Genomic DNA, 12,885 nt, shown 5'->3' with positions numbered 1-12,885 from the left:
GAGAGAGTTTGACAACACAACATAGGGTGCTCGTCATGAATTTTCGCGTTGAGAAAAAGTTGAGGAAAAGACATCATACGAAGAACCCAAGGACGAGGTGGTGGCGGATGAAAGGTGAGGAACAAAGAAGCTTCCTAAGACGGGTAGGAGAAGAGGCAAAGTGGGATGGGAATGGAAGCGCGGAAGAGATGTGGAGGGAGATGGCAGAAGTTATTAGAAGAACAGCAAAAGAAAGTTTTGGTGAATCTAAAGGAATAGGACCAAGAGATAAGGAGTCCTGGTGGTGGAATGCGAGTATACAATAAAAGATAAAGATAAAAAGGGAATGCTTTAAAGAGTGGTCTTTATGCCGCAATGCAGATAACTGGAAAAAATATAAGGCGGCTAAGAAAGAGACAAAAGTGGCTGTAAGTGAAGCAAGAACAAGAGCATATGAGGGTCTCTACCAGTCTTTGGGCACGAAAGAAGGAGAAAAATGTATATATAGAATCACAAAGAGCCGGGAAAGAAGAACGAGAGATTTGGATCAGGTTAAGTGCATAAAGGATAAGGATGGAGAGGTGTTGGCTCAAGAGGAGAAGATTAATGAAAGGTGGAAGAGCTACTTCTACGAGTTATTTAATGAGGGATAGAAGACTCTTCCGAGCCTTAGTCGATTATGCACAAGGGAGGAAGATCAAAACTTTGACTACTATCGAAGGATTCGAGACTTCGAGGTAAAAGAGGCTCTAAAGCAGATGAAAAATGGCAGGGCAGTAGGACCTGATAATATCCCGATTGAGGTTTGGAATGGTCTTGGAGAAAAAGGCATCAACTGGTTAACCATGCTTTTTAATGAGATTTTAATGTCAAAGAAGATGCCTGATTAGTGGAGAAAGAGCACCTTGGTACCTATCTACAATAATAAAGGGAATATACAAAGTTGCGGAAACTATAGAGGGATTAAGCTTATGAGTCATACTATGAAGTTATGGGAAAGGGTGATAGAACGGAGGTTGAGAAAAGAGACACAAGTAACAGAGAACCAATTTGGATTTATGCCAGGCAGATCTACCACTGAAGCGATATACCTATTAAGAAGGATGATGGAGAGGTATCGTAATAATAAAAGGGATCTACATATGGTGTTTATTGATTTGGAAAAAGCGTATGATAGGGTACCAAGGGAGGTCTTATGGAAGGTTTTAGAAAAGAGGAGAGTAAGGATCGCATATATTCGGACAATTAAAGACATGTATGATGGGGCCACAACTAGTGTGAAGACTCAAGGTGGTGTGACAGAGGAATTTTCTATTGGTATAGGATTACACCAGGGATCATCCTTAAGTCCATACATTTTCACATTAGTCTTGGAAGTACTCACAGAGCACATCCAAGAGCCTGTGCCATGGTGCATGCTTTTTGCCGATGATATCGTCCTTATGGGAGAGTCAAGGGAAGACCTAAATAAGAAGTTGGAGTTATGGAGAGAAGCTCTAGAAGTGTATGGTCTGCGCATAAGCCGTAGCAAGACGGAATATATGGAATGTAAGTTCAGTCTGAGAAGGGAAAACCCCAATATAGAGGTGAAGATTGGAGAAAACATCTTACGAAATGTTAAAAGTTTTAAGTATCTTGGGTGCATCATACAGGATAATGGAGAGATTGAACAGGATGTAAATCATAGGATCCAAGCAGGTTGGTCAAAATGGCGGAGTGCATATGGTTTTATATGCGACAAAAAAGTGCCTTTAAAACTTAAAGGTAAATTCTATCGCACCGCTATAAGACCGGCTATGCTGTATGGTACGGAGTGTTGGGCGGCTAAAGGGGAGCACGAACATAAGCTGAGTGTGGCAGAGATGAAGATGTTGAGATGGATGAGTGGTCATACGCGATTGGATAAAATAAGGAATGAAGATATAAGGGAGAGAGTTGGAGTAGCACCCATTGTGGAAAAGATAGTTGAATCGCGTCTCAGGTGGTTTGGACATGTGAGAAGAAGACCGATAGAACATCCAGTTATGAGGGTGGATGAGATGGAAGATGGACAAAGGGCGAAAGGCAGAGGAAGACCTAAGAAGACCATCCATGAGGTGGTCAAACGAGATCTACATGTAAACGGTCTCTCTGTAGACATGATACATGACAGAGCACAATGGCGTCGTTTGATTCATGTAGCCGACCCAACTTAGTGGGACAAGGCTTTGTTGTTGTTTTTTTGTTGTTAAATTTGTTGCTAAATTGTTTGTTGAATCTGAATTTGCATCGATTTCGGCCTCTCTTTTTTCTTGAATTTCTGTTGATGCTGTTGCTTAGTCTAACTTTAATGTCTTTCCACTCAATTCTCCATTCTGCAACTTCATTCCAGCAAATTTCTGGCAAGCTTGGACGCATATTCGGTTGGTAGCAATGATAGAATGCAATTTCGAATGTTTTCAAATTGGCAAATGGATTGAGCGCCTTTCTTAACTAAAACCATCTTAGAACTTTACCTTTCAAACCTCTTTCCACCTCTATGAATCTCTACTTCTCGGGTGTTTCTCTAGCATTCCAGTATTGCTCAGAGCATATTGTCCATCCAAAACCATCTTTTTCATCGAATATTGGAAATGTATCTTCAAATTGTTGAGTTATTTGTTTTTCCATGAAAAATGGAAGAAACCTCCCAACGAGAGCACCAATGTTAGAACTCCCTCTTTGAGTTAGGGAGAGAAACTCCAAATTGAACCCAAGTTTAATATCAATTCATTAATTTCTTTAATACATTGATAAAAGTCTCTTGTCTATACTCTTAAAAGACTAAGTAATTCTAATGGGCATAACTAGTACCCTTCCTAATATTAAATCGTAACATGTAGTGGCTATTAAAAGTATGCAAAATCAGCAGAGGATGGTGTTGCTGATGTTCATTCAATTTTTGTGCTGTTGAATAAGGCAAGGAATTTTGAATATGAATGAATGTGATAAAATTGTGAATATGAATAAATATGATTGATGACAAATTTGGATGTTGGTATTTTATGTTTAGTTGGTTGTTTTTGTTATTTGACTTTTGTGTTTGTATTTGAATGAGATCATAACATTCTAGTTTATATAATACTTTTAATTTAGATGATATTTTAAAGTTTATATTAAATTATAATTATATTTTAATGTGTTTATTTATATTTTATTTATTATTTTATTATAAAACAGTTTTTTCGGTTCAACTACAATCGAACTGATTAAACTTATGAACCAATAAATTAATAACTAGAATGGTTCGATGATTGGTTCGGTGTTTATAACCTTATTTTGTTGTAGTATTTAAATTGTCTAATTTATCTTTAAAAATAAAAAATAAAATATTTAAAATAAAAAATATATTATTTAAAATTTATTAAATATCATTTATCTACCTTTTTTTAGTAACTTAAATATATAAATATATATATGATATGTTGAAAGTTGAAACCCTACCCCAACCCAGATCACAGTCTCTGCGCCTCTCTATCACTTCCCTCTCTATCACACGAGCACGAGCCTCCTCTCCACTCAATCTCTCCAGCACCTCGCCACCTCCTCCTTCCTTTTTCCAATCTTCCTTCTCACTGCGTCGCCACCTCCTCTCTCTGAGTCCCTCACGGTGTCGTCCCTGGCCTTCCTCCGTCGCAGCCGCCGCTCACTCGACGGCAACTCTACTTCAGCAACGCCTCTGCTCTGTAGCCGGCCGCCTTGCAATAAGTTAGATGTCTCTGACTTTCTATTAATTGAGAATATATGTGTTTTGATTTTTATTTGATGAAATTGCTATGAAATTGAGATTAAGTTTTGAATTCTATTAATGTGAAATTGGGTTTAGGTTTTGGATTTGGATTCTCTTAACGTGAAATTGGGTTTAGGTTTAGGGTTTGGATTCTGTCAATCGATAAATTTGGGTGTAGAGTTAGATTTTGTTGCTGTGAAACTAAATTTAGGGTTTGGATTTTTAACTGAAAAATTGGAACATTGGATTATAATACTGAGTTTATTGAGATGTCATTGTTCACTGGATTTTTGTTCCTTTTTATTTTTTTCTTATCCCTAGTTAGAATGTAAGATTTAGTTTATTTCAAATTTGCCTATGTTCATTTTATTTGTTTGTGGCTTAGTTTTGTTTATTCTTGTAAAAAAGTATATATTTATTTTATTTTATTTTTTGGTAGAATATATTTTATAAATTATGAGTCATGTTTAAAATTCGTTTTACAAATTACGATTTTGCACTATCTTCTGAGTTCAAGTAAAAACTGCGAATTGACTTCTTTGATCTCAACCTTAAACTTGAAATGATTATAGGGAATTTCTGAGTTTGGGATTTTTTGCCTTTTTGTTTTAATAAAAACATTATAGGGCACTTCAGGTCTTGGCAGATTTTTGTGTTGTGTGTATGTCGATAACTGTGTTAGCATGTTAGCAGATTGAGTTAGTAGAAGGTTGTGCTGATATTTGTCCAAATTTGTGTATTTTGTAATTAGCAAAGATCAGTATGCTGATAGAAATTTGTTTAATATACCCTTAAATGTTTACAAACTGTTGGTATCTAGGGTGGAAACCTTGGAGTAGATTTTGCTTATGTCTTCTTACTCGTGAACCTTTAGATTCAACTTACTTTTTTTTTGGGTCTTTTGAACAGTTACATAATGCAGTCAAAAATGGCTTTATCTTCGATGGAAGTAGAAGCTCTCCCTTCTGAGGCAAAACCATTACCTCCAAAGCCAAAGTTCGAGCCTTTGAAGCCTCATGAGATGTCGGATGGTCAGGTTCAGTTCAGGAAGGTGTCTGTTCCACAGCATCGCTACAACCCTCTCAAGAAAGCATGGATGGACATCTATACTCCCATATATGAACAGATGAAAATTGACATCCGCATGAATTTGAAGGCTCGGAAGGTTGAACTGAAGACAAGGCCAGATACACCCGATATTAGTAACCTGCAAAAATGTGCTGATTTTGTCCATGCTTTCATGATGGGCTTCGACGTCATAGATGCCATCGCTCTACTCCGTATGGATGAACTCTATGTCGAGTCCTTTGAGATCAAGGATGTTAAGACACTTAGAGGTGATCACTTGTCTCGCGCTATTGGAAGATTATCTGGTAAAGGCGGTAAAACTAAGTTTGCAATCGAAAATGCAACTAAGACAAGGATTGTGATTGCTGACACCAAAATACACATTTTAGGGTCATTTTCCAACATCAAAATTGCAAGGGATTCTCTTTGTAGCCTTATCCTGGGATCACCAGCAGGAAAGGTATATTCCAAACTAAGAGCAGTTACTGCTAGACTGGCAGAGAGGTTTTGATCTTCCTAGTCATGATACTGGATTTTTTTTGGGTCTAATTCTATAGCTATATTATGAGATGAAGTGTGATGAGGATGAGTTATTTGGTAAGTGGTTAGTTCTTCAATCCTTTTTGTTTAATTCAGCTATTTGTCCAAGTTGAAATCAGAATTGTAAGTGTAATGGAATAGCTGTAAAGTTTTGTTCGATTATAAAGTAGTTATTTCCAAGGTTCTTCAATCTTTTTCCATTTTTTTTGTGTTCTTGGTAGCAGAAAGTTGAAATGGTTTTTGTTTTCGAATTAGGCATGTCATAGCTTTCGGGTAGAAATTGAAAAGTTAATAATTTTATGTTCTACAGGTCTAGAAAAATTTTATGTTCTACAGGTCTAGAAAAGGATGTAAACATACTCCTCTTTATATCCTCTCCGGAATCTGGACTCTGCACATAAAAGCTATTAGATCTTAAGTCGGAATTTGTGTTGCTAACGTAATTCAAACTCAAATATAAAGGAATTGAGCGCTAGTTCAAAAAATTACTCTACATCGATAATTTATTGGGTAACTTCGTTGAATGTTCTGGGTATTTTTGTCATGTTTTGTTGAAGTATTTTAGTCAAACGAACTCAAATCTTCTATTGGGACTAGCTATTTCATACTTATGGCTCTTTAGTCTTTACCATTAAATCCCAGTCCTTTTTAACCATTCAAATGCTGTTTTAAATCATTTGCATTATATCCAACAAAAAAAGGATAAAATAAATTAAAAACCCATGCAAATCCGGCATCATAGCAGCATATTTTCCTTTTTGATATAACTACTCTTTCAATTTACTCAAGGATTGTCTCGAGTACACTCTTTGAATATGAAACTAAGCAATGGTTTAATGGTGCATTCTTATTTCCTTATTCGCATTTAGCATTGTAAGGTTAGACCCATTCAACCTATAAACGAAGGATACATAGTTATCCACAAATTGGTTTATCAAATAAAAAGAAACTTCCATTACAGTATGAACAATTTCACAGTAAATGTCATCAGGTCTAAAATTCCAATTTTATAAATCCTGTAAATGGAATGAGTTAAAATTTGAAATCAATCGTTTCTAATAATAACTGTTCCTTTCAGCCCCCAAAAAGAAATCCTGCTGCTTGTTCCTCATTGCCATTAAATAATTGAAGAGCTTCTATTACTGCAGCTCTTCCAAATCCTAACTCAACAAGCTTTGCAACTTTGGCTTCAAATTCAGAATCCTGCAACAACAAAGATTATTTTAGAGAATATACACCAACAACATTAATTAAGCCCCATCTCACTACATGAAATCCAGTCTATGAATAGAACAGAAGTGCTATATACCAAGTTTTTATTTAAATATCTTTGAATAGTCTAAGAAACAAACATTTATAACCACAAAGTTAGACACCACTACCACCAACAACCACCACCACCAAGCCTTATCCCACTAGGTGGGTCGGTTACATGAATCAAACGACGCCATTAAGTCCTAGGTAGAATATAAAGAACAGAAACTGGTCTTTGGGAGAGTAGAATAAAGTTTATCTAATAATTGAGACTATAAGGGATTTCTTTGTTTGCTTGTTTATCATTTCATCAAACATCCTAAGAGCTTGTGTGGACGCCATTATTCCATTGGAAAAAACTTGGTAAACGGATCATTTTAGATAAGCTCATCCAAACAAGCTCTAGGTACTACATTTTGCATTATGGACTAACATGACAATAGTTAAAAAACTTGTCCATATTCCAAATTTCTTCCATAAAGGGGAAAAAAGGCAACTTGGTTCAAAACATCCTGCATTATGCAAGATCCAAGAAGAGCCGCACCCAACGGGTTTTGGGTGCAACATAGGCAAGCTAACTTGATACTTCCTTATGCAAGCACCTCAATGGAGAGCACGCAACCGTTGCAACAAAAATCCAACTGAAAACATTTATACTAGAAAACAATGAAGTACAAGATTTGTAAAGGATAGGGACGAAGAGTACAAAGCTGAATCAGCTGGTTGAAGCTTCATAACATACCTTAGACTTGTCGCCAGAAGCTCCCCCTGAAATTGTTTTTGGAAGATCATAAAATAGGTAAGTTTCTAAGCCTTTTGACAAAGTCTAGAAGAGTGAAATTTGAGATGGGAAATAAAATAAGATCACTTATCTAGACATCTACCTCATTATCAACGTATAAGAGTAAAAGGCTTTCCAATACTTAAAATAATTGTTGTCGAAATAAATTGCAAGCTTTTAAAAGACTTGTTTCGGGTTGTATTTAAATGAGATACTAGTCAATTGAAAAGTACAAAATAAGACATAAAAATTATAAATTCAGTTTGTTCAAATCTAAAGCTAGAAGATAAAAAATAAACTAAAAAAAGGGACTTTCCCTTTTATAAAATTACAAAAATATCCCCAGTACTAACCAGAAGACTGGCCCCTTGGTGATGGATTATTGCCCCCTGATGTAACCTGAAGGTAAAAAAAGTAATCAAAAAATTTATTCAAACAATGACTGCAATCCATGTCTTGAAGCAGATTAAGAGTATGCTTATTTTAAATGAATATCAAATGCGTTATGGAGAAAAAGAAAAAACTAAGGGACTATTAAAATTTCATTAGAAACCTTGTTTTCTACAATATCATTTGCAAATAAATAAACACATGGCTTAAAAGGAGAATCTTATAACTTCAAGGGTGCTTACTTGTGCGCCAGAGCTTGAAGCCTCCTTAAACTTTTCCTCATCAAGAAACCGTGACGGTATGTCTTTCTCTGAACAGAACAAACAAGGTTAACTACTTGTCAAATCATCCACTCGATTGAGTTTAAAGAAGAGCCATGCAAAATATAGGGAGAAAAAATGGGATGGCTACAAAATCCAGAGATTAGAAAACCAACCATGCAAAAATGGCACTGAAACTTCTCCACCACCAACTCGTAAAACATTATCTTTTAAATCGATTATACACTGCATTTATGAGCCAAAATTGTAAGAATAGCAGCTACGTCTACATCGAAGGTTACAACCAAGGATGATACCTGGTGCTTTCGGAGCATATCAAGCCCAAAAAGGAACTCCATATTGGGAGAATCCAGAACTAAGAATGAGCAAGGGTAAAATATACTCCCAATCTACAACAACAACAAATGCACAAAATGAATATTAGAATTAAACATATTGGAACTTTACCTGCCAATGATCAGTAATTTCAATGTGTATTAAGATATCAATCTCAACCGACGAAACAAAGTCCTTCATAAAAAATCAGGATTTCTCTATCACTAACACAATCACAGAGAGGTCAGGTGGAGAAAAATCACTTGCTAAACAGATATTCACAAGAAAACCATGAGACATTAACGCATCTGCATGCTTAAACTCAATCATGTAAATATTGTTTCACCCTTACGATGAACACACTAAAGTCAATAGCATAAAACAGTCATATATAATGGATAACAGCAATACAGGAAGATAATTACCAACATTAATATTTACACAAAAAAAAGTCGCGCGCATAACCAAAAGAGAAAAATCTGCAGTTCTGCTTTCAAAGGCAAAATACATAACCAAATATAATTTGTCTCCATGTCCATGACAAAAACCAAGGCATCGAATTTAAACAAAATATCATTATCTGAAAACACCATCAGGAACAAATAGACATGACTTCAATATTGGTCCTGTTAAAAGATTACCTTGATTGGAGCTACATGTATTCGACCTAATATTTCTGATTGACCAACTCCATGAGCAATACCTTTGTATCGCTGATCTAAGAGTCTCAACAATCTGGAAGATAACGTGACTATTAAAAAACTTATCTAAAACATAATATTTTAATATCTGGCAACTTATAAAACAATATAATCTAGAACATAATACAATAAGGAATTAAGAATTTTATTTCCCTCGTTAATCATCTATCTATCCATCTATATATCAGTGTTGAAGTAGAGTAAATTTATAGCCATTCAAATGTGCTACCTAATTAGTTAAATCATCATACCACAGTATTATACAAGTCTTGGATGCACAATCTAGTTGAACAGATTAACATACCCACAGCGCTCGGCACAACTTTTTGATATAATGGTAGATTGGGCTCCACTATCGACAAATGCCTGAAAACAAAGTGAAAATCAATGTACAATCAGAAAATAATAATTGAAGCATCGAGGCTAACAGAAATAGAATCTTGATCAGTGTAGATATAAAACACTGAACATTATGAAGAATGCATTTGTTGTGATGAGCCACTTACCTTCAATGGGACACCATTAACCTCCATATCAACATAAAGCATAACCTGAAAAATTACATGAAAAAGCACTTTAGTATGCATAACAATGAAGCTATTAACATGGTAATCAAAATGGTTCACCTAAACTCAACTCATGAACTCATAAGAGTTTACTTGTAAACTTGATTTGGGGACCTAAAACTACAAGTTTACAAGTTAACACAAAAGTTCGATAATCTTGGCTAATAGCATGTAAAACAGAAGTTAAAATTCTGTACATACCACTCTAGCAAAGGCTTCAGGATTATGTTCCAGTGCAGCTGCCCAGTTTTCATCAATTCCTTTCTGTGAAATTTGTTAAAAGGTCAACATTAATCATCATAAGACGAGCATTATATAATGCACTTCATGTGTTAAAAAAGGAACTAACTTGGCGAATGGCAGCTTCAATCTTTCTTTGGGCTTCAACATCAAAAGGATCCGCATAGAGAAGAGCCTAGTGAAAGGAAGTCAAACAAATTTAGGAACAGAGTATACCAATAGAAGTATGTCGAGCAAAAACAGAAAATTCGGCAAATGGAAGAAAATATGGTCACCATACAGGAAACTTACAAGCTCTTCTTCTTTCTGACGCTGTAGTTCTTCCCTTTGGCGATGACGCATTCGCAAAACTTCCTGCAATCTGTTAAGATCATTCCCAAGAATAGCTTGCGCCAACTCCGGATCACTCTGTATGTTCCATTAGAAATAGGATCAACATAAAACCAAAGAACAAGCAAGCCATCAAGTGATTCAAACTGTCCAAAATAAATCAAGTGATTTGAAAATTAAAATATAATTGCACTTAAATCTGAAATTCTACACCACTAAACAGAAACAAAGGAATGTGCTTCACTATATTTAGTAATCATAAGAGTAACATATGATGTATATGCTTCAAATATTGATAAAGAAAAATGACCAAACTTTATAATCAAAGAAACATTGAATTACCTGAAAGAGCTGACCTATCAAATTAGAATCACGTCTTATGTGCTGCTGGAAAGCACTGGGGTTTACAGCGGATCCATCGGCATTTAAACTCAATTCATTGGCAGTTCCACTGAAATAATTTAAATTTATCATGTTAAGTATACCATGTTATTCATAGTTTACATTTCAAATAAAGTATATATATCCACAAATAAAGAATACAAAAGTCAAAGGACAAAGGCAAGCTTCATAGGATAGTATTTAAATAGTTCTCCAGCAGGCAACTGCCTATTTTCAAGTGCCTAAACATCTTCCATCCTTATTTCCAGATGAATCTCAAATTTTCGTTATTTCTCTATCTTCAAGTGCCTAAACAATGTAACTTCTCTATATTTCTATCCCAAGACAGTCTCCAACCACAGCCTCACTTCACACTTAAACCCCAAGAACAACTATACCGTATGCAGAAGGCATTCCTACTGTGTGACAACTTCGAAAGCCAGTGAAAACGCATAGGACAGCTTCCACGTAAAACAAAAGGTAAAGTTTGAAGTTCTCAGTACATTTTTTCTTTCTCTTTTTTGATAAAAAAGAATCTCATTAAGATGAGGAGAAGGATAACGATTGCGGCATAAGGGATCCCCTATACAAAAGCAAAATAAAAAAAGAAAATCAACAAAGCAAAGCTTTCCTATCTCACAACATGTCTGGGAGGGAAAGTCCCCTACTGAGGTTCTCACTTCTCAGTATTATCTCCTAATAGTGACATGTCATATAAATGAAGAGTCATACCTAGCAGCACCGCCGCCACCGCCGCCGCCACTGCCACCACCGGAGACCATCATAAGCAAATCGTCATCCTTCACGCCTATGGCACTTAACTTGTCAGAATTCCTAATCTCCTTCCCATTGAAGAGTAGTTGCTGTTGCTGAATAGGGACACTTGTCTTCTCATGAGGACAAGTTTTAGCACCAAAACCAACACAACAACAATAAGAAATCCAACCAGAAAAACAATGTGCCAAGAAGAGTTAAAAACAACACTCAAAAACTAAACTCATATAAGATCCATCATCTCATTGCACACATGAATCAACCAACAACACCATGCCAAAAATCAATAACAGCAAACTCTCACACGAGATTTTGTTTATCAAATAATAAAATAAAACTCTGAGAGAGACGCAGAATTCCTAAATTAAAAATTTGCTCCCACCTAAGCAGAATCAAATTTTGGGAAAAACAAAAGGCTGGGAAATAATGAAACTCACCTCAACCTCCAGCAATGCCTTGACGTTTTCCACCTACCAATTAACATACGAAAAAAGAAACCAAGAATTTAAAAGAAAAATAATAACAATAATGAATGAAAGAATGAAAAAGCAAGTGATATGAAAGGAGAAGATTAAAGGCAAAGATGAGATCTTTGATGGTTACAGATTCGTGAGGATCGACATCCAAAGTGAGAATTTGTTCATCAGCAGTCATGACAGTGATCTTCATCTTTCACAACTCACAAGTCGCCTGTTTCTCTTTCTATCACTAGATTTGTGTTACGAATTACGATATTGCTGTTGTTGCGCACGAGAAGATTATTTAAAAAAAAATCAAGGTTAGTATATTTATATTTATGTATTTAATATTTAATTTGAATTTTTAATTTTAAACCGGGGTTGAAGGTGCAAAGAGAGAGAAGACTATTCAATGACTAGGCTTTGGTCGAATGCCTTTAAAACTTAGAAGAGACGGAAAGTGTGCTTTCAGGATCAACCCATCAAGTGGCGAGCTTCTAAAAAATAATTTTTTTAAGTAATTTATTTTTTAATATTTAAACATTTCATATAAAATTATTTTTTTATATATTATATTTGGATATGATGATATAAAAATATTTAAAAAGATGAGAATTATATTTTTAAAAGAGATTTTTTTTTTTTTTGCATTTTTCTGTTACCTAAAAAGATTTATCGAAAATATTAATTGCTGTCTATGGATGATCTTTAAAAAAAATTTTAAGTGATTTTTGTTAAAAGATATTTTTAAAATAATTTTATATTTAAATATTCTATGTAAAAAATATTTTTTATTCATTAATTATATTTAAAAAATAACAAGTATTTTTATATTTTTATTTGTTATGTTAAAATATTTTTTAATAAGAAAATATGTAAATTTTAACTTTTAGAAAGAGTTTTTTTTTTCCTGATTATTTTTTATTTTTTTAAATTTATTAAATACGTTAAAAAATAAAAATTATATTTTAATAACTTAATACATCCAAATCAGTTATTATAATTGTCGTAATAAGATGTTTGATTCAACTCAAATTTTTTAAAATAAATAGTAGTTCATATATTAAACTAAAATAGTG

General features: G+C 34.5%; 2 protein-coding genes across 3 annotated transcripts; one reads left to right on the top strand and one right to left on the bottom strand.

Annotated features, from left to right (window-relative positions):
* Positions 1 to 3,437: 3,437 nt before the first annotated feature.
* Positions 3,438 to 5,525, top strand: LOC107613815 (RNA-binding KH domain-containing protein). 2 transcript variants are annotated; one of them, XM_016316079.2, is made up of 2 exons: positions 3,438 to 3,705; positions 4,637 to 5,525. In XM_016316079.2, the coding sequence occupies exon 2, from the start codon at positions 4,644 to 4,646 to the stop codon at positions 5,304 to 5,306; it is 663 nt and encodes a 220-aa protein (XP_016171565.1). In that variant the 5' UTR covers positions 3,438 to 3,705; positions 4,637 to 4,643; the 3' UTR covers positions 5,307 to 5,525. The 2 variants fall into 2 exon arrangements, with proteins under 2 accessions (XP_016171565.1, XP_016171636.1); XM_016316150.3 differs by having other exon boundaries at positions 3,440 to 3,712.
* A 740-nt stretch (positions 5,526 to 6,265) lies between these two features.
* On the bottom strand, positions 6,266 to 12,287 carry DDI1 (ubiquitin family protein). The gene is made up of 16 exons (XM_016315905.3): positions 11,952 to 12,287; positions 11,786 to 11,818; positions 11,307 to 11,461; positions 10,536 to 10,644; positions 10,155 to 10,271; positions 9,973 to 10,038; positions 9,825 to 9,887; positions 9,564 to 9,608; positions 9,362 to 9,423; positions 8,998 to 9,091; positions 8,338 to 8,430; positions 8,197 to 8,266; positions 8,003 to 8,070; positions 7,724 to 7,769; positions 7,332 to 7,357; positions 6,266 to 6,538 (listed from the first exon to the last, which is right to left on the bottom strand). Exons 1-16 carry the CDS (start codon positions 12,015 to 12,017, stop codon positions 6,410 to 6,412), a joined length of 1,242 nt encoding a protein of 413 aa, XP_016171391.1. The 5' UTR covers positions 12,018 to 12,287; the 3' UTR covers positions 6,266 to 6,409.
* Between the last annotated feature and the right edge of the window lie 598 nt (positions 12,288 to 12,885).

This window comes from Arachis ipaensis, chromosome B1 (assembly GCF_059453495.1).
Source record: "Arachis ipaensis isolate K30076 ecotype BB chromosome B1, ASM5945349v1, whole genome shotgun sequence".
Lineage (NCBI taxonomy): Eukaryota > Viridiplantae > Streptophyta > Magnoliopsida > Fabales > Fabaceae > Arachis > Arachis ipaensis.
The sequence above is the reverse complement of the archived record's forward strand: the minus strand, read 5'-3'. Positions and strand labels throughout refer to the sequence as shown.

Excerpts from the sequence above, each read along its gene's own strand:
- DDI1 (XM_016315905.3), bottom strand. The coding sequence starts at position 12,017 with ATGAAGATCACTGTCATGACTGCTGATGAACAAATTCTCACTTTGGAT. Across the intron at positions 10,645-11,306 it reads GGTGGCGGCGGTGCTGCTAG|TGGAACTGCCAATGAATTGA; the intron begins GTATGACTCTTC and ends AAATTATTTCAG. Across the intron at positions 9,888-9,972 it reads TTGAAGCTGCCATTCGCCAA|AAAGGAATTGATGAAAACTG; the intron begins GTTAGTTCCTTT and ends CAAATTTCACAG.
- LOC107613815 (XM_016316079.2), top strand. The coding sequence starts at position 4,644 with ATGCAGTCAAAAATGGCTTTATCTTCGATGGAAGTAGAAGCTCTCCCT.